Source organism: Oryctolagus cuniculus, chromosome 17 (genome assembly GCF_964237555.1).
Source record: "Oryctolagus cuniculus chromosome 17, mOryCun1.1, whole genome shotgun sequence".
Taxonomy (NCBI): Eukaryota; Metazoa; Chordata; class Mammalia; order Lagomorpha; family Leporidae; genus Oryctolagus; species Oryctolagus cuniculus.
Window position 1 is genome coordinate 68,219,599 of NC_091448.1, and position 23,047 is coordinate 68,242,645.

General features: G+C 59.9%; 1 protein-coding gene across 1 annotated transcript in view; it reads right to left on the reverse strand.

The window, feature by feature from the left end:
* Positions 1 to 993: 993 nt before the first annotated feature.
* LOC100339879 (dynein regulatory complex subunit 3) overlaps positions 994 to 23,047 on the reverse strand; it is a 29,024-nt gene continuing 6,970 nt past the window's right edge. Inside the window, 8 exon segments of the mRNA XM_070061788.1 lie at positions 994 to 3,348; positions 4,283 to 4,350; positions 5,747 to 5,875; positions 10,821 to 10,995; positions 12,635 to 12,747; positions 13,285 to 13,404; positions 15,751 to 15,897; positions 19,587 to 19,753. Of these exon segments, the coding sequence (XP_069917889.1) occupies positions 3,018 to 3,348; positions 4,283 to 4,350; positions 5,747 to 5,875; positions 10,821 to 10,995; positions 12,635 to 12,747; positions 13,285 to 13,404; positions 15,751 to 15,897; positions 19,587 to 19,753 (1,250 nt within the window). The 3' untranslated portion in view covers positions 994 to 3,017.

The following is a 23,047-nucleotide window of genomic DNA, read 5'->3' on the forward strand; positions in this document are numbered from 1 at the left end:
GCCCCACTCCCCGGTCTCCAGTATGCCCCCGTACCCACAGCAGCCCAGGAGTAGTTCTTACGGAGAGACTGTTCCAGACTCCCCTGCAGCTGCTGCAGAGTTCCGGGGCGAGGCAGGGGCCACTGCTGTGCCACCCCCCCTCTGTCTGGGTCTCACGGCTGTGCAGATACATGTCTTCCCAAGCCACTGCTCAGGGGCGCTTCTGAGAGCTGGTACCCCACCCCCACCCCGGAGAGCCCCTGTGGTGCCGGCAATCAATCAGGTCATCCTATCCATCTCCCACCCCAGGGCGCCCAGGACCCCACAAGTCCTCACCCCCACCCACAAAGGAGCCGCTCAGCCTGATGGGGCAGGGACTTGTGCCAGGGGAGGGAGGCAGCCTCCTGGGCCCGGCTGGGGCTCCTCAGGCCTGCAGTCACTTGGGCCCTCCCTGGCCGCCAGCTCCAGGCGAGTCTAGCCCTAGGAACACAAATCCCTTCTTGAGAGACGGCCTCATCCATGGGACTCCACCGGGTGGCGCTCATCACCACGTAAGAGGAGCTCAATTTTTGCACAGTGGACATTGTTGCAAAATCTTGGGGTCAGGCTGGAGCTGTGGCGTAGTGGGTAAAGCCGCCCCCTGCAGTGTCCGCATCCCATATGGGCGCCAGTTTGAGTCCTGGCTGCTCCACTTCTGATCCAGCTCTCTGCTGTGGCCTGGGAAAGCAGTGGAAGATGGCCCAAGTCCTTGGGCCCCTGCACCTGCATGGGAGACCCGGAAGAAGCTCCTGGCTCCTGGCTTCAGATCAGCGCAGCTCCAGCAGTTGTGGCCAATTGGGGAGTGAACCAGCGGATAGAAGACCTCTCTCTCTCTCTCTCTCTCTCTCTCTCTCTCTCTCTCCCTCTCCTTCTCTAACTCTGACTTTCAAAAACAAACAAAAAAAAGTGCAGTTTCACTTGAGGTCAAGTGGCCTGTGGGCTCAAGTCCAGCGCCTGGACGCCTCCCCCCAAACTGGAGTCCACAGTGAGGGTCCCCGTGGTGGCTCTACAGTGACAACAGCCCAGGCTCTGCTTCAGTCACCCTAGAGCCTGGTCCTTGAAAGCTCTGGCACCTCGGCCAGTACGCCCGACCTCTGCCAGCCCCAGGTGCACCTGCTGTCCCTCATCTGTAAACAAGGGTGATAGACAGGTCGGGTATGCCCCATGCAAAAGTGCCCAGGCCGGAAGTGCTTCCAGTTTTGAAGCTTTTTTTTTTTTTTTTGAGATTCTTGAAATATCATTTGCATAGACTTTACCAGTTTGAACATCCCCAGTATGTGTATGTGTGTGTGTGTGTGGGGGGGGATTCGTAAATCCAAAATGCTCCCAAAAGTGACAGTTTTCAAGGTGCCTACCGAAGCACCTCTGTGGGTGCAGTGAGTGACACGGATCATGGGGCCCTCGGTGGGGGGGGGGGGCTCTGCACTGCCGGCTGCCTCGGTCAGCAGGTGCCACCCCAGGGTTCCCAGGCCTCACGAGCCGGCGGTAGATGGGTGGGAAGGGGGGCTGGCCACCGGAAGCACCAGCCCGGCCTGGTTCTCAGCCCTCGGCCTCCGGGACCCATGTTTCTGGCAGTGTTGCGGCCGTGGGAGCGAGCACCTGTCTGTCCTGTACCCACTGGGTGTCACAGAGCTGCGGCGGGGCGGGGCAGTCGGCATTGCTGTGTGGACGATTCCAGAGCGGGCTCTCTCTGGGGCAGCCTTGCCTCCCGGCTCCAGGAGGGTGGCACTCTCCTCTGCTGGCCCACAGCAGTCGGCTGGGGTTAACACTGTGGCGTAGCAGGCAAAGCCGCTACCTGCAGTGCCAGTATAACCTGTGGGCGCCAGTTCGAGTCCCGGCTGCTCCTCTTCTGATCCAGCTCCCTGCTAGGGCCTGGGAAAAGCATCAGCAGATGGCCCAAGTGCTGGGGCCCCTGCACCCACGTGGGAGACCCGGATGGAGTTCCAGGCTCCTGGCCCAGCCCTGGCCATTGCGACCACTTGGAGAGTGAACCAGTGGATAGACGATCTTACTCTCTGTCTCTCCCTCTCTGTGTAACTCTGACTTTCAAATCAAGAAATAAATCTTAAAAACACCGCCATCAACAACACACAGCACCATTCAGCTGTGGTTCGTGGCTGAGAGAGGCAAAGCCGGGGACAGAGAAGCCCTGTCCCCCATGCTGTCGGGCGTCTGTCTGTCTGTCTGTCTGGGACCGTGGGACAGAGGCTGTGTCTGCAGGAATCAGCCGAGCACGTGACAGAGGAGGGCGTGGTGCACACACCTGCACCATCTGGGGACGCCTCCCGGCTTCCATGCTGTGCCCCGTGCCCTGCTGCCCGCACAGAGAGACAGACAGAGGGAGACCCACCTACACCAGACAGCGAGGGATGGCAATGCAAGACAGAGACCCTGAGGGTGTCTCCTCCAAGGGGCGGACGCTGGAGCTGGGGTCTCAGGGGCACAGAGACCACAGGAAGAGCACACCGGAGAGCTGGACTCTCAGCTGCCCGGGAGATGGGACTGGCTCAGGCCGGGGCACTGGGAACCGGGCATGAGAAGGGCGAGAGGCAGTTGCTGACGCAGGGCAGGCCCGGTCATCGGCGTGTGGTGGGCTGCAGGAAGAGCTTGATCTAGGAGCCACAGGAAGCCATTAGCAGGCAACAGTGTCACAGGCTGGAGGGCAGCCCGAGAGGGTTCTTCTGGGGCTGAACGCACAGGGTGGCGGTGACTGGGCTTGGCGTGACCAGCAGGGCAGGGGAGAGAAGCTGAGAATGTGGAATGCCAGCAGCAGGCATGCTGGGACACCTTCCAGGCCCCGGGCCCTTCCTGTCAAAGCCTGGGCTTTGTCCCAAACACATACACAGGCCAGGGCTGTGTCTGCAGCTGGGCCCACCCGTGCACAGGCCCCGGGCAAGGAGCGGGGAGCCTGGGCTGCCTCTCGCTTCCTGCCCACGTCCATCCCTGGACCGGGCCGGTGGGAAGCGGGAGAACGTCCCGTTGCATCAGGAACCATGCTGCTAAAAGTAAGACGACCTGCACGCGGGGGCCACCTCAGACGCGACACGTTTGTAGTGGTGTCTTGTAGAAAGTTCCAGAAGCCCCGGCCTGCTGGAAAACTGACGCCACCCCCTCCTCGCGCCCTCCTTGGCTGACGGCGCCCCCACCGGGCACCTGCTGCGGGCTTCCTGTCTGGGGGGGGGGCCCTCCCCCGCGGCCGCACTCACCGCTCGCACGTCGTCGGGCAGGTCCTCGTCCGGCTCGCCCTTGACCATCTTCTCCAGGGTGTTGATGGAGATCTCCAGCAGCTTCTCGTGGTGGTGGTTCTCCAGGTCCCGACACTGCGCCATCGTCCCGCCGGGAGTCAAGCAAAGGTCCCAGGACAGCTGGCCGGGGCTGCCCTGTGCCCCTGGGGTGGCGGCCGGGGCGGGGGTAGGGGCTCTAGCAGGTGCATGGCAGGCCGAGTGGCTCAGCCAGGGCCAGGCTGCCAGGGCCAAAGGTGGCTTCATCGCCTTCACTGCCCACAGGGTAGGAGGAGCTTAGGGGGCTGGGTGGGAGGTGCCTAAGACACTGGGTAGGAGGAGCTTAAGGGGCTGAGTGGGAGGTGCCTAGGGGACTGAGTGGGAGGAGCTTAGGGGGCTGGGTGGGAGGTCCTAGGACACTGGGTAGGAGGAGCTTAGGGGGCTGGGTGGGAGGTGCCTAGGGGACTGGGTAGGAGGAGCTTAAGGCACTGAGTGGAAGGTCTCTAAGACACTGGGTGGGAGGTGCCTAGGGGACTGAGTGGGAGGAGCTTAGGGGGCTGAGTGGGAGGTGCCTAGGGGACTGAGTGGGAGGAGCTTAGGGCACTGAGTGGAAGGTCTCTAAGACACTGGGTGGGAGGTACCTAGGGTACTGGGTGGGAGGAGCTTAGGGCATAGGGTGGGAGGTGCCTAAACACTGGGTAGGAGGAGCTTAGGGGGCTGAGTGGGAGGTGCCTAGGACACTGGGTAGGAGGAGCTTAGGACACTGAGTGGAAGGTCTCTGAGACACTGGGTGGGAGGTGCCTAGGGCACTGAGTGGGAGGAGCTTAAGGCATTGGGTGGGAGGTGCCTAGGGCACTGAGTGGGAGGTGCCTAAGATACTGATTGGGAGGAGCTTAGGGCACTGGGTGGGAGGGGTGAGGGCATGACCCTGCAGATGCTGCCGGCAAGGGGTCCTTGCTGGGTTTGCTTCACCCTTCCTGGCCCTCACTCCCCCTGGAGGCCAGGGCAGCCCTCCCTACCCTGGGCCGCAGCAGCTAGGATATAGGCTTTGCACGTTCTCAATGAAGAGCCCCACCAGGTCGACAATGTTCCTCTCAAACATGCTTATGGTCTGGAAATGAGAACGCAGAGTCACTGTGCGTCTTCAGACGCCCAGCACCACGGCATAAACACCCTGGGGACCGAGCAGCCGCCTGCCCGCTCACACACCAGCCACCGTGCCCTCTCAGGCCCGACTCACTCATCGCCAGCACCCTCCGAAGTGTCATGTCGGTGCCCTGTGCCGGGCCCACCTGTCACAGCCTGACTCCTCTCAACCCCCCCCCCCCCATACACACACACACTCAACAGACAAACGCTGGAGGCAGCCCTCAGGGGCCGCGTCCCAGCTCCACCACTGTGTGTGACTCTGGGAAAGTCACCTGACCTCCCTGAGCCTCGACTTCCTCATCTGTGAAATGGGTTTCCCACAGAATGCTTTGCAGGCTGCTGAGCAGAGTGCCCCCCCCCCCCGCCATGAGCGCTGGCTGTTACCCCAGAACTCTCCCCATCAGTGTTGCTTCCTGCGCTTAGAAGGGCACAGAGGCCTACGTGGGGACTTCTGCTGGCTCCCTCTGGAGCGCGGACACCCCCCCCCCGCCCCGCCTGATCCGCGGTGGGCCGCAGCTGGTGCAGGTGCACAGGGGAGGGGGGAGGGGGCCGAGCGCGGGTCTGCAGGCCCAGCCGCTTCCTGGTAACACAAATAGGGCAGTGCCTGGGCTCCGGGAGACACGTGGATGTTGGAACGTGGTCTCCCTGCCTGGACTGCGTGGGAGAGCAGCGGCCCAGCCCTCCCCAGGGCCGCCAGCCGGCCAGCGCTCAGCTGCCTTTGCAAGTCCCCAGCTGCGGGGCGAGCCAGCCTCTGCCTGGGACAGGAAGGGGGGAATCCATCCCCCAGCGGCGGAGGAATCACTTGAGTATCGATTCGGCGCTACCTCTTGGCCCAGCCGTGGCAGCCCCTAATGAGGTTCCAGTCATTGTCACATCCCTTCCCACTCCGGGCCCGCGCTCCTCCTCCCGGGGAACACGCGAGGCTCGCCCGGCTGCTCCAGCAGCCATCCGGTATCATTTCTACCGCGTGCTGAGCGGCAGGTGCTTCGGTCTGGTCCCCAAGCTGCGTGCGCGCGCGTGAGAGTGGGGGTGGGGTGGCCCGCCTGGTCTCGTGGGCACCCGGCCCCGCTCCTGAGGTCGCATCAGAAACCCTTCCCCACGGAGGAGGCTCGGGGCTCTCCCAGGATGTGGGGGAGAAGGTGATGTGGGAAGGGGCTCACTCTTCAGTTCCCCTGCAAGGACCCCTTCCCGTCTGAGTTTTTTAAATGGACGAAAAGCAGACGCCGGGCTGGCAGGCGCCGAGTGTGCAACAGGGGCGCGCGCCCAGGGTGGGTGGGTGGTCTGCGGGTCACAGGTGCGCGCGCAGCTGCGGGACCAGGTGGCACCTGCGCCCGCCCATCCCCCCCGGCCCGCCTCACCTCCAGCTGCTCCGCCAGCTGCATCTCCAGGGTCATGAGCGCGTTGAACAGCTCCGTGATGTCCTGGTCGCACTCCGCGATCCTCTCCGCGGTGGGCAGCTCTGATGCCTCGCGGATGTTGCTTAGGCTCTGCGGGACAAAGCCAGGGCCTGAGCCAGCCGCAGCGGGAGAGCTGAGGTTCCCCCCCCCACCCCGGCAGGTGCCAGCCCTGCGAGCTTGCAGAAACCACCGGCCCTCTCCTGCCTCAGTTTCCCTGTCTGTAAAAGGGGAATGCTAGCCGGCGCCGCGGCTCACTAGGCTAATCCTCCGCCTAGCGGCGCCGGCACACCGGGTTCTAGTCCCAGTCGGGGCGCCGGATTCTGTCCCGGTTGCCCCTCTTCCAGGCCAGCTCTCTGCTGTGGCCAGGGAGTGCAGTGGAGGATGGCCCAAGTGCTTGGGCCCTGCACCCCATGGGAGACCAGGAAAAGCACCTGGCTCCTGGCTCCTGCCATCGGATTGGCGCGGTGCGCCGGCCGCAGCGCGCTGGCCGCGGCGGCCATTGGAGGGTGAACCAACGGCAAAGGAAGACCTTTCTCTCTCTCTCTCTCTCTCACTGTCCACTCTGCCTGTCAAAAAAAAAAAAAAAAAAAAAAAAAAGGGGAATGCTGAAGCACAGGCTCACGGGCACCAACCGGGGCTCGCCGCTGCTTGCGTGGGTTTCTGTCCCTGCGAGCAGGGCCAGGTGGAAGGTGCCGGGGCTCGGGGGGCTTCTGAGCGCAACCCCCTACGCCACACCACTTTGCCATGTGGATCGCTTTTGAGCCGAAGACGCTTGAAGACCGCAGCTGCAAGAAGTCATCTGTCTCCTCCGCTTTTTTACCTTGAAAGAGCAGGTGAGACGTGCCCTTTCCTGTGCCCCCCCCCCCCCGCCCGGAAGAAGCCATTGCTGTCCCCAGCAACCAGAGCTTGGAGGCGGGGGGCCAAGGGACCACTGCGCACGTGAGCCTTCTCTGTCCGTTGGTCCTGCGCCGCCGTGCCCGGCCCTGGTCTAACCACACTGTTTTGGTCGTTTTCACTGTTTTGGTCATTTTCACAGGGTGCGGCTCTTTGTCCAATTTTGTGCTAAGATTCCAGCCCCAGCTGTGTCTTTGGGTCTTCTCGTTACTCTGGTGCGTAATATAGAGATCACTAAATAATATGTACATGTGCACATCATGGAATAAAATGTGTATGCTTTTCCCCTCTTCATCTGTCTCGTGCAGGTTGCCATTTTTTTTTTTTTTTTTGGACAGGCAGAGTTAGACAGTGAGAGAGAGAGACAGAGAGAAAGGTCTTCCTTCTGCTGGTTCACCCCCCAAATGGCCGCCATGGCCAGTGCTGCGCCGACCAGAAGCCAGGAGCCAGGTGCTTCTCCTGGTCTCCCATGGGGTGCAGGGCCCAAGCACTTGGGCCATCCTCCACTGCACTCCCTGGCCACAGCAGAGAGCTGGCCTGGAAGAGGAGCAACCGGGACAGAATCTGGCACCCCGACTGGGACTAGAACCCGGTGTGCCGGCGCCGCAGGTGGAGGATTAGCCTAGTGAGCCGCGGCGCCAGCCAGATTGCATTTTTTAAAAAAATGTATTTGCTTTTATTTACTTGAGGGAGACACACACAGAGAGAGACAGAGAGAGAGAGAGAGAGAGAGAGAGAGGGAATCTTCCATCCACTGGTGCACTCCCTAAATGCCCCCAACAGCCCTGGCTGGACCAGGCTGATGGCACGAGCCTGCAATGCCATCCAGGTCTCCCACACGGGTGACGGGGACGCCGGCACTTGAGCCATCAGCTGCTGCTGACTCCCAAGGTGAGCACAAGCAGGAACTGGACTGGAAGTGAAGTAGCTGGGACTCGAACCAGGTACCCTGATACGTGATAGCCTGACTCCAGCGGTGACTTAACCTGCTACTAACATGACACCTGGTCCTCAAGGTATTTCATTCTTGGTCCTGGTCAGAGACCCCTCCCCCCAAAGAGGGCAGACAAGCAATTTTGTCTGTCCTGTAATATCGGAGTCAGGTGGAGCCGAGCCCACGATGTGCAGTGTAAGCTTGGCACGGCCGCTTAGCGTCTCCCAGGCTTCCTGCACTCACAGGGTCCTGGGGACCATGGGCCTTGTGCGGGAGGCCTGGCACACACCGTGGGCTCCAGGGGCTCCTATAGCAGGCACAGGTCAGGAGAGGTGCTGGACAGGGAAGAGGCAGCCGCACCCACAGGGAACCCCAGGGGGCAAGTGGGAGACGTGGATCCTGGACCCGTCTGAAGGGAGAGGGTGCTCTGGCGGGGAGAGAACGAGCCAGGCTGAGGGTGGCACTGAATGCCAGCTGTCACCAGGGAAGGCCTGGAACGCCCCTGGTGCCAGGTGCCACGTCCACTTGTCTCGTGGATGCTTGGCGTCAGTCCCGGAGGAGGACAGAGTAACTGGGCGTGATTCGGAGGGATGAGCGCTGTTCTCATCATGGTTTCCCCATCGGGAGAAAGACAGAGCTGGCTCCCTGACCTTATGGGAGGGAAGATTCCCATGAAAGACATAAACCCATGGGGGACCGGCGCTGTAGCATAGCGGGTAAAGCCACTGCCTGCAGCGCCGGCATCACAAATGGGCACCAGTTCGAGTCCCAGCTGCTCCACTTTCAATCCAGCTCTCTGCTGTGGCCTGGGGAAGCAGTAGAAGATGGCCCAAGTCCTTGGGCCCCTGTACCCATGTGGGAGACCTGGAAGCAGCTCCTGGCTCCTGGCTTTGGATCAGCGCAGCCCTGGCTAGTGCGGCCAATTGGGAACCAATGGATGGAAGATCTCTCTCTCTCTCTCTCTCTCTCTCTCTCTCTCTTCCTCTCCTCTCTGTGTAGCTCTTTCAAATAAATCTTTAAAAAAAAAGAAAGAAAGCAAGCAAACCATGGAAGGGCTAATAGAAGAACACGGGGTTTTTCCAATGATCTCTGAGTGAAGAATTCCTTCCCGAATACTAGCAGCAAAACAGACTGACAAATAGCACGTTAAAAAAATTAACACTGAGTGGCCAGGTGGGTGCTGGGTGCAGGAGTTGAGTCTCTGCTCGGGGTGCCCACCTCGCATACCCAAGTGCTAGGTTCGAGTTCCAGCTACTCCCCTTCTGATCCGGCTTCCTGCTGATACACACCCTGGGGAGCTGTTGGTGACCGATACAGCACGTGGGTCCCTGCCCCGCGTGGGAGATCCCAACTCAGCCAGACCCATACCTGGCTGAGGGGACATTTGGAGAGGGAACTAGCAGCAGGGATGGGGGACATTTTTTTCTGCCAAGGGCCTTTTGGGTATTTGTAATATCATTCATGGCCCATACGAAATTAATTAGCCTGCTATAGATCGACTGGATTTTGAGTCCTGCCTATGGTTGCCTCGGCAAGGCCAGACTTAATGATTTGGAGGGCCTTATGTGGCCCCTGGGCTGGATGTTCCTCACCCCTGCAGTACGTGAAAGCTCTCTCTCTGTCCCCACCCTGCTTCAAATAAAGTGAAAATTGCAATAAAAATCGCAATGGTGAGATGCAACACAGACAAGATGGCAAGACGAACAGCAAAGTGGGGGAAATGTTTGCGACTCATCTCACGGAGACAGGGCTCACCTGGAAATCTCTAAAGCACTCCTATATGGTAATTTTTTTTCTTTTTAAAGAAAGAGGCACAGAGAGTGAGAAAGACCGAGAAACCAAAAACCAAATAGAAAAAAAAATGGGTAAGGGCAAACACAGGCAGACGTAGTTGACAGAATAGGAGATAACGATGGTTGGAGGACAGGTGCAGCTCGCCTTGCTCAGGAGAAAATAAAATGGCTCTGCGGGGCGCAGCTGGGCCACAAGCATTGTGGGAGTCACTGTGTACCAGCAGCAGGTGTTACGTGCAACGGGGAGGGGTAGGGGGCCTTCAGGGCCTGTGGGTCCTGGGATCTCCCCAGACAGTGGACTCTGAAACACCTGGGGAGCTCTGGCCAGCCCCAGTGCCCGCAGGCCACGCCCACAAGGCCTTCAAGGAGGGCGCCAGGCCCCAGGCCCGCTCTGTGCAGCTGGGCAAGCTCCACTGCCCTGGACCCAGGCTCAGGCGAGTCAGCTCATGCCTGGTGGCCTTGTAGGAGGAGGCAGCCACTCCAGACCCTGGGAGCAGAGTCCTCATCAGCCCCGTTCTAGCTGCTCCTGCTTCCCCAGAGGTACCTGTTGCTCCAGGAAGCACTGACCAGCTGACCCCCTGCCATCCTAAACCCAATGGCCACTGGGACCAGAAAAGAGGCGTCACAAGTGTGGAGCCAGGGTCGCGACACTGGCACCCCATACGAGCACCAGTTCCAGTCCCTGGCTGCTCTGCTCCGATCCAGCTCCCTGTTTAAATGCCTGGGAAGCTCCTGTCCCTGTTTGGAGAGCTTGATGCAGTGGCTGGGATTTCTCTGTCTCTCTCCCTCTCTCTCTGCCGCTCCGCCTTTCAAATAAATAAAAAAGGACGTCCTGGGGCCGGCGCTATGGCTTAGCGGGTAAAGCTGCCACCTGCAGTGCCGGCATCCCATATGGGCGCCGGTTCAAGTCCCGGCTGCCCCACTTCCGATCCAGCTCTCTGCTATGGCCTGGGAAAGCAGTGGAAGATGGCCCAAGTCCTTGGGCCCCTGCACCTGCGTTGGGAGTCCCGGAAAAAGATCCAGGCTCCTGGTTTTGAATCGGCTCAGCTCTGGCCATTGTGGCCATTTGGGGGAGTGAACCAGGAAGACCTCTCTCTCTCTCTCTCTCTCTCTCTGCCCCTCTTGAACTCTGCCTTCCAAACAAATAAATAAAATAAAATAGCAACAGTTAACAGATGAGGTCATGCAGGGCGAGGATGACCTTGAACCCCTGGGCATGTTATAGGATGGAGCCACAGCCCCACCTTCGTGGCCACAGTGGAGCAGCAGTGGAGGCGGTGAGTGGGCTGGGCCTTGGCTCTGCTGCTCGCGGCTTCGTGACCCCCTGGCCTGGGCCGCAAGGGCCAGCAGGGGCACAGGTGCTGCAGCCCTTCGGCGGGCGCAGAGCTGCGGCTTCGGGAGGGGCGGGCCCTACCAGCGAGTGCTTCTCCTCGAACTGGGCGATCTTGAGTTTGCCCTGCTCCTGGTTCTCCTGGATCGCCTCCTGGATGCACTCAGTAAACGTGTCCAGCTCGATCTTCCGCTTTTCCTGCTGTTTCAGGCCGTACTCGAAAATGTTCACGCAGATGGTGACAAATTTGTCCTTGTAGGTGGGTGGACGTTAAGGAAGCTCAGGGCAGCGTCTCTCTCCCTTGGAGCAGGCCACCGGGAAGGGCCACAAGGGTGCAAGGGCTTGCTACGCTGAACGTGTGTGTGTGCAGGACTCGAACTCAGGGTCTCGTCTGATGGAGGAAGCCACTGAGGGCCCAGAGACCTGGCACTGGAGATTCAGAGGGTAATGGTGTGGCTGAGGTCTCGCCACCATCGGAGGCCTGGTGGGGGAAGGAGCTGGGGACCACGGGCAGAACCCACAGGGCAGAGCAGGCCCCAAACAGACTGCCTGGGGACCTGGCGGGACAGGGAGGGGCTGGCAGCCCGAGGAGCCAGCCCTGGCCAGGGGATGAGGTGGTGTGCATTGTCTCTGGTGTGTGACCGAGATGGGCTCTTGGGCAGAGGGCCCGTTTTGCTGCTCAGCTGTGCTGGGGTGGGGTAGGTGGGGGTGGAGGGGCCAGGGGTGGAAGTGGAGGATCCAGGTTCAAGTCCTGGCCCCGCCACTGCCACTGGGAAAATTGTCAAGATTTGAAAACAGAGTCATCCGTGTCATACCTTGGCAAAGCAGAGCCAAGGCAGGCTGCGGGGCGGGGGGGGGGGGGGCTGGCAGCGCAAGATGTGCCTGATCAAAGGGACTGTCACACACCCGCTGGGCCACTTTCACGAGAGCACCTGCCGGACAGCGGCTCCACCAGCCCCACCCCCACACAACAGGCTGCTTAGGCCTTGAGGTGTCAAGTCTCGCCCAGTGACTGCTGGTATCCACGAACCTTCTGTTGTAACAACTTAACATGCGGCCGGTGCCGTGGTGCAGAGGGCAAAGCCTCTGCCTACAGTGCTGTTATCCCATATGGGCGCCGGTTCTAGTCCCAGGTGCTCCACTTCCGATCCAGCTCTCTGCTATGGCCTGGGAAAGCAGAAAATGACCCAAGTCCTTGGGTGCCTGCACCTGTGTGGGAGACCCGGAAGAAGCTCCTGGCTTCAGATCAGCCCAACTCCGGCTGTTGCAGCCATTTGGGGAGTGAACCAATGGATGCGAAACCTCTCTCTGTCTCTGCCTCTGCATCTCTGTAACTCTGCCTTTCTAATAAATAAATAAAATTTAAAAAAGAAGATAGCCCTCCTCCGCCTAGCGGCGCCAGCACACCGGGTTCTAGTCCCGGTTGGGGCACCGGATTCTGTCCTGGTTGCCCCTCTTCCAGGCCAGCTCTCTGCTGTGGCCAGGGAGTGCAGTGGAGGATGGCCCAAGTGCTTGGGCCCTGCACCCCATGGGAGACCAGGAAAAGCACCTGGCTCCTGGCTCCTGCCATCGGATCAGCGCGGTGCACCGGCCGCAGCGCGCCGGCCACGGCGGCCATTGGAGGATGAACCAACGGCAAAGGAAGACCTTTCTAAGACCTTTCTCTCTGTCTCTCTCTCTCACTGTCCACTCTGCCTGTCAAAAAAAAAAAAAAAAAAAAAAAAAAAAAGAAGATAGCCCAAGTGCTTGGGCCTCCGCCACTGACATGGAAAACCCAGATGGAGGTCCAGGCGTCTGACTTCAGCCTGGCCCAGGATGGGGAAACAGTCCCAGCAGGGGCTGGGGGCTCCGTGAGCAGGCTCTGCCAGACAAGAGGCGGCGAGAGCCGGGGCGGATATGTCTCCAGCAGCTCCCCGACGCCGGGCAGGTAGGACAGCTTGTTGCCTTCCACATCTTCAGTGTACATGCTGTCAAACAGGAAGGAGTCGTTCAGGCGGTCCACGAAGGCAGCCTGCGGGCAGAAACAGGGCCCCGCGGTGACCCAGGCGGGCTCCAGGGAGGACGCGCTGGGCACGGCCCCCCGGCTGGGCACTAACACAGACACTACCCCTTGGGCTTCAACCCTCTCCGAGGTAGAGGGGCGGCGGGAGGGGGTGGTGGAGGGGTGCCTCCCAGGCAGAAGGAACAGCAGGTGCGAGGCTGCTTCGGTCTGGCTGCACGGAGGGGTGGGGCTCATGGCGGGAGGCCATGTTCAGCCTGTTTCTGGCATGCCATGCCGTGGTGGAGGGTGTGTGGGGAGGGGACGTCTGCCCGAGGGTCTTAAGGCGCAAGACTGTAGCACCCTCTCGCAGCCCAGAGTGTTGGACGCAGGGGTACGCCAGCAAGCGCGGGACAGGACCGACCGGGAGTCTGCGCTGTGGTTGGAGCCAGCCCCAGGGAGGTGGGCGGGGCGGGGAGGGCTTCGTGGCCTGTGCGTGGGGCACGATTTCTCCCAGGGCGCCCAGGGATCCCGGCGGGCCTGCGTTGAACGTGTCCGTCCGCGAGAGACCTTGTGCGCCTCCAGCTCCGCGCGCTGGGCCTGCTCGGCCTCCAGCCGGGCCTGCGCCAGGTGCTCCCGGTGTTTCAGCTCGTCCGTGCCTTACTGGTGCTTTGCCTCTGCGAGTTCTTTCTGGCCGGAGAACAGCAGGTGGCACTGTTAGCAGAGCTCGCCTGGATGTCCCCACCACCACCACTTCCCTCCCTGCCGTGGGCTGGGGGAGGGGCCAGGGCCGGACAGACCCCTTCACAAGGCAAGGTTGGCTGAGGGGTCCCAGGGAAATTAGGGAGCTGAGAAGGCCCCTTCAAGAGCCTGGGTTTCGTTTCCGATTTGTCCGGATGATTCTAGGCGAGGGTCTGAGTCTGGAGGGGGCCTTGGTTTGCTTCTGGGACCCTGAGCGCCCTCCCCTGCCCCTCATCCCCCAGCCCCCGACCCCTGCTGTGCTGGGGGGGGGCTGGGGCACTGCTCAGTGAGAGGCTTTCTTTTCTAAATTATTTTATTGTTAGATTTTAAAATAAAAAACATTGAAAGGCAGTGAGAGAGAGAGAGAGAGAGAAAGACATCTTCCATCTGCTGGTTCACTCCCCATATGCCTGTTAACAGCCAGCGCTGGGCCAGACTGAAACCAGGAGCCCAGAACTCCATCTGGGTCTCCCACGTGGGTGGCAGGGACCCAAGTATTTGGGCTGTCTTCCGCTGCTTTCCCGGGATGGGCATCGGCAGGGAGCTGGATCAGAAGGGGAGTAGCCGGGGCTCCCGATATGGGATGTGGGCGTCCCAAACAACTTACAGGTAACACCTTCCTCTGTCCTATTTTTATGATGTTTTTATTACTATAAAGAGAACAGATTTTATGCTCTCTATAGGTGCAGGTCCAAGGTGCCCCATGGTTTCATAACAAGAAGAGCACACTCAAACAGGTATGTGGCCAACCCAGCATCCGAGAGCACCGTTGCCTTTAAAACTGGCTCAGGGGCCCGTGCTGTGGCTCAGCGGGCACAGTGGGTCAAGCACTGGCCTGCGATGCCAGCATCCCGCGTGAGCCCCAGCTGCTCCACTCCCTACTGATGCACCTGGGGAACCGGAACATGACCCAAGTGCTTGGGCCCCTGCCACCCACGTGGGAGACCCGGATGGAGTTTCCGGCTCCTGGCTTTGGCCTGTTTGCAAGCCATTTAGGGAGTGAACCAGCAGATGAGAAATCTCTTCTGTCTTTCTGTAACTCTGCCTTCCAAAGAAACAAATCAACCAATAAATCTTTAAAATAAAAAAAAGGGGTGAGGCACTGCTGTGGCATCACAGATAAAGCTGCCGCCTGCAGTGTCCGCATCCCATATGGGCGCCGGTTCTAGTCCCGGCTGCTCCACTTCTGATCCAGCTCTCTGCTGTGGCCCGGGAAGGCAGTGGAGGATGGCCCACGTGCTTGGGCCCCTGCACCCACGTGGGAGACCTGGAAGAAGCTCCTGGCTCCTGGCTTCGGATCAGGCCAATTGGGGAGTGAACCAGCGATGGAAGACCTCTCTCTCTCTCTCTCTCTGGCTCTCCTCTCTCTGTGTAACTCTGACTTTCAAATAAACACATAAATCTTTTTAATAAAATAAATAAAATAGATACAGCTGTAGTCTCAGCTTCCGGTCCCATGCAGGGACAAAAGAAAGCCTGTGGCGGGAGGAGGGGACTCCCCCTGAGGTCACCTCCTCTCTAAGCCTCCACAGCAGTGCTGGTGGGCAGGGGACCACGTGCTTGGACGGCACCTTGGCCCACCCAGGAGAGAGGGGCTCCTCTCACTGTAGGTTCTAGGGGCTCAGAGTTGAGGCTGGGGGCCCACCCTCCTGCCTGCCTCTCCAGGTGTCCCCCACCCTGGGGGTCATTTTAGTGCTCAACACAGCTCCTGTCTGCAGGACAGGTACCAGCAGGCAGGTCAGCTGGCCCGACTCAAGGTGCCACCCCAGTCCCAATGGGTCAGTACCCCCCACCCCCTGCCACTCCTTCCCACAATGGATGGCGCGGCCCAGAGTGAGAAGCAAGGGCTTCACAGCAGGGGATGGGGGGCAGGGAGGGAGGCAGGCAGGGGGCAGCAGGAAGACCCTCCCACAGGCAGGCAGCTCACTCACAGGGAGTGACTCCCAGCTCCAGCCCCGCCCACTGGAGTCCCCGCCCTTGAGCGCCAGTTTGGCCACTGGGACGACAGCAGGGTCCCGGCTGGCTGGTGGTGAGACGGCGCCATGGGCTTGATTGATGAACGCCCAACAACAGCTAGCTCTTAATATTGCTCCCGGGGTCACAGAGACCAGGGTGCAGGGGGTAGGGGGGAGCCCTCTCCACTGTTTCCTTTAGGAAACCACACAGTGGCTGCGAGGTGGCCTTGGGACAATGCGCAGAGATGGGGGAGCCCTGGTTGCTGGGAGCCTGGGCGAGAGGGCACCCACGCAGGTACTGCGGGACCCCACGGGGGTGGGGGAGGGGGAAGACACGTGCCATGTGGTCACCGATGCGCCGGAAGTCCAGGTACACGAGGTCGGGCAGGTAGGCGTAGATGAACATCTTGTAGTCCTCCGCTTGGGCGATGGGGTTCCCGGCGAGGCTGAGCGTGCGCAGGCACTTGAACCGCCGCAGGTAGACGAGCTGGGGAGGAGAGGACGCTCCGTCCTGGCTGCCTGGAAACACACCCCCGCCTTCTCCCTGCAGCCGGGAGGGCCCTGGCACCTTCAGGCCTCAGGCAGGGCGGGGGGTGGGGCACAGGTGCAGAGTGGGTGGGTGGGGGTCCAGGCCTGCAGGTAGGGGACTAGGTATTGCCCTGAGATATTGGATCAGGCACGGACAGACGGGAGCTCCAATCCCAGCTATGGGGCCTTGGGCAAGTTCCCCTAAGCCTCAGTGCGTGTAGAATGAGGAATGAGCGGAGGGATGTTACGTGTGTTACAGCCGTTGTAAAGCAAGGCCCAGATGAAAGGCGCCTGACATCCAGACACAGAAGCCAAGTTAGGGCTGTGGTGGTTGTCGTCTGTGGGCCCTCGGGGCAGGGCTTCGTGGATGCCCCACCCCCACCCCATCTCATCCATCAAATGGATCAAGACCGGCGGCCAGCCAGCGGGAGACAGCCATGCGCAGCTGCGCTAGAACCGCAGCGCACAGCGCCTCCCAGCGCCCAGTGTCGGAACTGCGCCCAAGGCCGTCAGTCATAATAAATAGCATTCACGACCAAGCAGGCAGCAAGCCTCAGGTGTGTGCCCAGGGAGACCAAAGCCCACGTGGACCCCAGAGCTTACACGGTGGGTGGTGCTGGGAGTGTTTTTAAAATTAAGTAGCATCATCACAGACTAGGCAAAGTGCTACAAGGAACGTATAGACAGCACCGACCGTGAGAGGTGGCATTTATGGGAGACGGGAGGGAGCCAGTGGTGGTAGTGCAAGGAGAGCACTTTCTCAGGAGCCAAAACAGCACGGGCAAAGGCCCTGGGGCAGCGACAAGTTCAGGGTACACCAGGAACAGAGAAAGGCTGGGGCAGCTGCAGTATGATGGAGGAAAGACTTGATACAAGTGTGGAGACAAGGTCAGGGGCTGGTTCATGTAAGACCATGCTGGCTGGGGCCAGTGCTGTGGTACAGTAGGCTAAGCCTCCCCCTGTGGCGCTAGCATCCCATATGGGCACCGGTTCAAGTCCCAGCTGTTCCACTTCGGATCCAGCTCCCTCTGTGGCCTGGGAAAGCAGTAGAAGATGGCTCAAGTGCTTGGGCCCCTGCTACCCACGTGGGAGACCTGGAAGAAGCTCCTGGCTCCTGGCTTCAGATCGACCCAGCTCTGGCCATTGCGGTCATCTGGGGAGTGAACCAGCGGATGGAAGACCTTTCTCTCTGTCTCTCCCTCTGTCTGTCTGAAACTCTGCCTCTCAAATAAATAAATAAATCTTAAAAAAAAAAAAAAAACATGCAGGCTGTGGTCGAGGGTTTGGATTTTGCTCTAAGGATGATGGAAGCCAGTGGAGTTTGAAGCGTGTATGAGAAAAGACGGGGCCTGATTTCATTTTTTAGAGATCTCCCGGTGAGATTCCATTTCTCAGCTTGTTGGCAGGCAAAGAGAAAAGCCTCAGAAGCGAGCGCGCTATAGAAAGTTGACAGGCAGCGGGCCACACCGGGAGGTTTATAAACGGTTCCACTTCCCCGGAGGCCGAGCTGGCAGAGAGCCGTCCAGATTGAAGATGCACCTGCCTTCTGGTCCAGCAACCCTCGCTGGGAGTGTATCTTACATGTGGGCTGACCCAGGCGCACGTGACCCCTGCTCGAGGTCATCCTGGGGTTCAAGGACATCTGAGGTGGTCTGTGTGATGCCACCAGCTTGGAGCAACTTCAGCGTCCACCTCCAAGGGACGGGGGAAGTACATCGCGTGGCATCGGAATATGGCGCAGGCAGTGGAGTGGGCTGCTAACGGGGGTGGAGACGGGACATGAGGGCGGGGCTTGGAGGGCAGCTGGACAGAGCCAGGATGCCTGGCCGCAGCTGTGGTCTCGGCCAGGGACGCAGGTACAGAGGGTGAGGGGGTAACAGAGGCTCTTTCCCGGGGGCCCTGATTTTGCTTCAAAGTCTGCGTGTTTTGAAATGGGCGCTGTGGCTCATGGGTTGAGATGCTGTCTGGGGACCCCACACTGGAGTACTGTCTGAGTCCCGGCTGCTTTGCTTCTGATCCGGTTCCATGCCCCTGCGCCTGGGAAGCACCCGCTTGGATCCCTGTCACTCAAGTGGGGGATCTGAATGGAGTTCCCGGCTCCTGGCTTCGATGTGGCCCTCCCCTCGGCTGTTGTGGTCATTTGGGGAGTGAACTGGCAGAGGAGAGCTCGCTCTCTCTCCCCTCCCCTCTCTTTCTCTGCCTTTCAAAGGCGCACGCACACACGTGCACACACACACAGACCTTGCATTCACTGTTTTCACTCCCCACATGGCAGCAACAGCCAGGGGCTGGGCCAGGCCGAAGCCAGGAACCAGGAGCTCCATCCGGATCTCCCACGTACGTGGCACGGAAGCCGTCACCTGCCCACCCTCCCAGGCTGCACAGCATAAGACGCTGGAACTGACAGCAGAGCCAGGACCCAAACCCAGGCACTCGGATACAGCTAGGTGGAGACAACCGGGGGTCTCCAGGACCCGGGTGCAGCCTGGCCGCAGGAGCTTCTGGCCCCGGCCGCTTCTCCCTAGGGGCCTTCTCTCTCCCCGACTCTGGGAACCAGCAACCCTGCCTCTCACACATGTCAGGTACTGAACACTCTGGGGTCCACTCGGTCCTCGCTACAGCTCTACTGGCTGAGCCCATTTCACAGATGGGCAAGTGGACGCTGGCCCCAGCTCAGACAGCTGGGAGGTGGCTAAAATCTCAGCCCTTGATCCAAGGCCACGTCCTTGGTCCACGGTGGATCTCCCCCACCCCCACCCCCACCCCAGCAGAGCAGGGAGGGGGCAGGCTGTGCGACCAGTTCTGGACCCCCGACAAGCACGCTGGCTTCCATGGGGCATACAGGGCAGACTACTGAGACTACACTGCCTCCAGGATTTGCCCCGTCAGATGGATGGATTTACGTATAGGGACCATCTGGGTGACTGACCTCCTCCCCCGCCGCCCCGGGCCATCCATCTCAGTCAGCCTCACGTAGAGCTGGGATTCCAGCCCAGGCCATCCATCTGACCCAAGCAGTAATGGAATTCGGGGCAGCTCCCAGGGGCCCTGGCCAGGAACCACAGGGGAAGGTCTCTGTTGGGTCACCTCTGATGTGGGCCCCTTCCCGAGGCTGCCAGACCCCCAGCTATTGGGGGGGGGGCGGTCTCAGCCCCAGCCTGCTGAGCTGGGAGCCCCCTGTGGGGAGTGCAGGGGCAGCCAACCAGCCTTCCCTGGAGATGACCACTGTCAGTGTCGCACAGATGCCCCCGGCGTCCGCGGACACGGGACACCAGGGGTTCTTTTAACCTCTGGGCTGCTCAGCCCCGAGGGGAACCCGCCTTGTCCGGCTCTGTCCCCACTGAGAACAGAGCAAGTGCACCCAGCAGGCAAACGTTGGCTAAATGAGCCAGAGACCGAGGGGGCAGAACGAGACGTTGCCGTGGCAAAGGCTGTGAACGGGCAGCCACAGACAGATTTTGTGAAGCGTGCTGTCCCAACACGATCGGGTCCCTGGTGGACTAAGCCGGCTTGTCAAGCGACGCGGAGGTGGGTTAGGGGTAGGGGGGAGAAGACTTGCGATGCTCCAGGTGCACCTGCCCACGCGGCAGACCCCGCCCTGTCCGAGCCCCGCGCATGCGCACGGGTGTGTGCGTGTCGGCCACTCACATTCATTATGTTGTCGATCTGGTTGTTGCCCAGCGACAGCACCTGCAGCTTGCCCAGCGCGTCCAGGGAGTCGATCCTGGAGATCCGGTTGTTGAACAAGCTCAGGTCCTCCAGGTTCACCAGGCTGTCCAGGCCCTTGATGACCTCGATGTTGTTGAAGGACAGATCTGGGGGAAGGGAAGGGGCGGATCTGTGAAGAGGCTTTGCTGTCCGGTGCCTGGGCTGGGCGGTGGGCGCTCCGCGAGCGAGGCCATCAAGGGGACTTGGTGCTCCGCGGACCGGCAGCAAGCGGCACGCCCTCCACACCCCCGGGGCAAAGCCTGCGATTATTTCTGGAAGCCTCACACGCTCACCACATCACCCCTGTGGGCGGCGCTCGCTGGGTCAGAGCTCGGAGGAGACCGGCAGCTCTGAGGCAGCAGACCATGGGCTCAGGGACGCCCCTAGCCTCAGGCCTCCCATCCGCGTAGCAATTCCGGGTTTATCCAGTGCTCTGTGTGTGTGCATCTCATCTACCCCGCTTAGGTATTGTGAAGTAATCCAGAGATACTTTAAAGTACTCGGAAGGATGGGTGTAAGTTACACACAAATATAAGGGTACTTTAAGAACTTCACGGATGGGGTCGGCGCTGTGGTGTAGTGGGTAAAGCTGCCGCCTGCAGTGCTGGCATCCCATAGGGGCACCGGCTCGAGTCCCGGCTGCTCCACTTCCGATCCAGCCCTCTGCTGTGGTTTGGAGAAGCAGTGGAAGATGGCGCAAGTCCTTAGACCCCTGCACCCGCGTGGGAGACCCGGAGGAAGCTCCTGGCTCCTGGCTTTGGATCGTGCAGCTCCAGCTGATGTGGCCATCTGGGGAGTGAACCAGCGGATGGAAGACCTGTGTGTGTGTGTGTGTGTAACTCTTTCATATAAAATTAATAAATCTTTAAAAAATTATTTACACCAAATAAAGTGTTTTTTTTTTTAAAAAAGATTTATCTTATTTGTTTGAAAGGCACAATGATGGTGGGAGGCGGGTGAGAGAGACAAAGAGAGGTCTTCCATCTGCTGGTTCACTCCCCAAATGGCTGCAACAGCTGTGGCTGGACCAGGCTGAAAACAGAAGCCTGGAACTCCATCTGGGTCTCCCACACGGGTGGCAGGGGCCCAAGCACTTGGGCCTCTTCTGCTGCTTTCCCAGGTGCATTTGCGGCAGCTGGATCAGAGCAGCCAGGACTGGAACCAGCACTCCAATACGGGATGCTGGTGACATAGGCCTCGGCTTAACCCACTGTGCCAGGACACCAGCCCCAAAATAAAGGTTTCTTTTTAAACACCAATTTATTTATCTGAGAGGCAAAAGAGAGACTACCATTTGCTGTCTCCTCCCTAGATGTCCACAATGATCAGGACTGGGTTGGGCCAAAGCTGGGCCAGGCTGAAGCCTGGAGTCGGCAACTTAGTCCAGGTCTTCTAGGTGGCTGGCAGAGGTCCAACTACCTGAGCCGTCACCACTGCCCCCAGAGGCCGCAGTGGGAGGGCACTGGGGTGGGGGGTGGAGCCTGGCAACAATGCAGGTGTCTCACTGCAAGGCTACATCCTGACTCCGAAACTTTTAATTTCAGTTTTCCACTAACTTTTTGAAGTGTCCTCCTGTTATGCCATTCCCCCCCTCAGATTTATTTATTCTTATTTATTTACTTGAGAGGCAGAGTTACAGAGAGAGGGAGAGACAGAGAGAGAGGTCTTCCATCTGCTGGCTCACTCTCCAAATGGCCGCAATGGCCAGAGCTGTGCCAATCCGAAGCCAGGAGCCAGGAGCTTCCTCCAGGTCTCCCACATGGGTGCAGGGGCCCAAGCACCTGGGCCATCTTCTACTGTTTTCCCAGGCCATTAGCAGGGAGCAGGATCAGAAGTGGAGCAGCCAGGAGTTGAACTGGCGAACCTATGGGATGCTGGCACTGCAGATGGTGGCTTAACCTGCTGCCCCACAGCGCTGGCCCTGTGTTATGCCATTCTACACAGGGGACTTGAGCATCCAGGGATGTGACCTCAGGGGGTCCTGGAACCCATCTGGCACGAGCTTTCGGGCTTGGCTGGTGGCTGGGGTTGTAACCCTGTGCAGGAGGCCAGTGGGCCAGCGGCCGGCACTGGGGATTTGTCCTGAGCTTGGCAGTACGGACAATCCTGGCAGACAAGCGGTCACTTTGCAAGGGTGAGTTGGGAGTCAGCTTAACCCCAGCATCGTCTGCATGTCCGCGACGCCCATCTGTGCACGGGTGACACTGCCAACATCTCCTTGTCCCCTGCTCTGTGCCAGGCCCTGGACTGGCACCGCCTTATTTAATCCTCATAGCACAGGTGTCGTCATCCCACCGCAGATGAGGGAACTGGGACTCAACGGCGCCCCCTGGCGACCTGCTGCAGATAGCACAGCACAGAAACTGAGGCGATGTCTGCAGTCAGTTCCGAGTCGGCAGGGGCAGGCAGCTGGCCCGATGGTTAAGAGGCAGGTTCGGGGCCAGCGCTGTGGCGCAGCGGGCAAAGCCACCGCCTGCAGCGCCGGCATCCCATAGGGCGCCGGTTCGAGTCCTGGCTGCTCCACTTCCAATAGAGCTCTCTGCTACAGTAGATGTTCCAAGACCTTGTTGGGGAACCCAGAAGAAGCTCCTGGCTTTGGATTGGTTTGGGGAATGAATCAATGCATGGAAGATTCTCTCTGCCTAAATAAATCTAAGAGAGAGAGAGAGAGAGAGATGCAGGTTAAGATGTCCACATCACGTGTTTGATGCCTGCCTCTGGCTGCATCCACTGGTTCACTCCCCAAATGGCTGCAACAGCTCGGGCTGCATGGTAGAGGCCCAAGCACTTGGGCCATCTTCTGCTGCCTTTCCAAGGCACATTAGCAGGGAGCTGGATGGGAAGTGGAGCAGAACTGGTTCTCACGTGGGAGGCTGGTGTCCCAGGCAGTGGCTTCACCTACTGCACCACTACATTCGCCCCCAGGTTCTGTTCTTGAGGGGCCTGGCCCAGCCCCTAAGAACGCGTGGTGAGTGTTTAACAGCAGGGGTTGGGGGAAGCCCTGCTTTGTGGTTCTTTCTCAGTTCCGGGGGATGGGTGGGTGTCCATACTCCCACTGTGGCCAATTCCAAGCTACCCACAGAGCATCCCAGGATGCAGGACACTAGGCACACCTGGCACCCTCGGCCCTGTGTCCCGGGTGGGTGTGGGGGCTGGGCTGCTGGCTAATGTGCCAATTAAGATGCCCGCGTCCCATAGTGGAGATCCTGGGTTTCACACCCAGCTCTGGTCCTGACTCAGCTTCCTGCTAAATGCAGACCTGGGAGGTCCCTGCCGTGGGTTCCTGCCACCCACGTGCCTCCTAGCTTTGGCCCAGCCCGGGGCCCTGCCACTGTGCTGGGGGGTGCAGAACTTGTAGATGGAAGCTCTCAATGAAACTTTAAAAGGAAAAAAAAAAACAG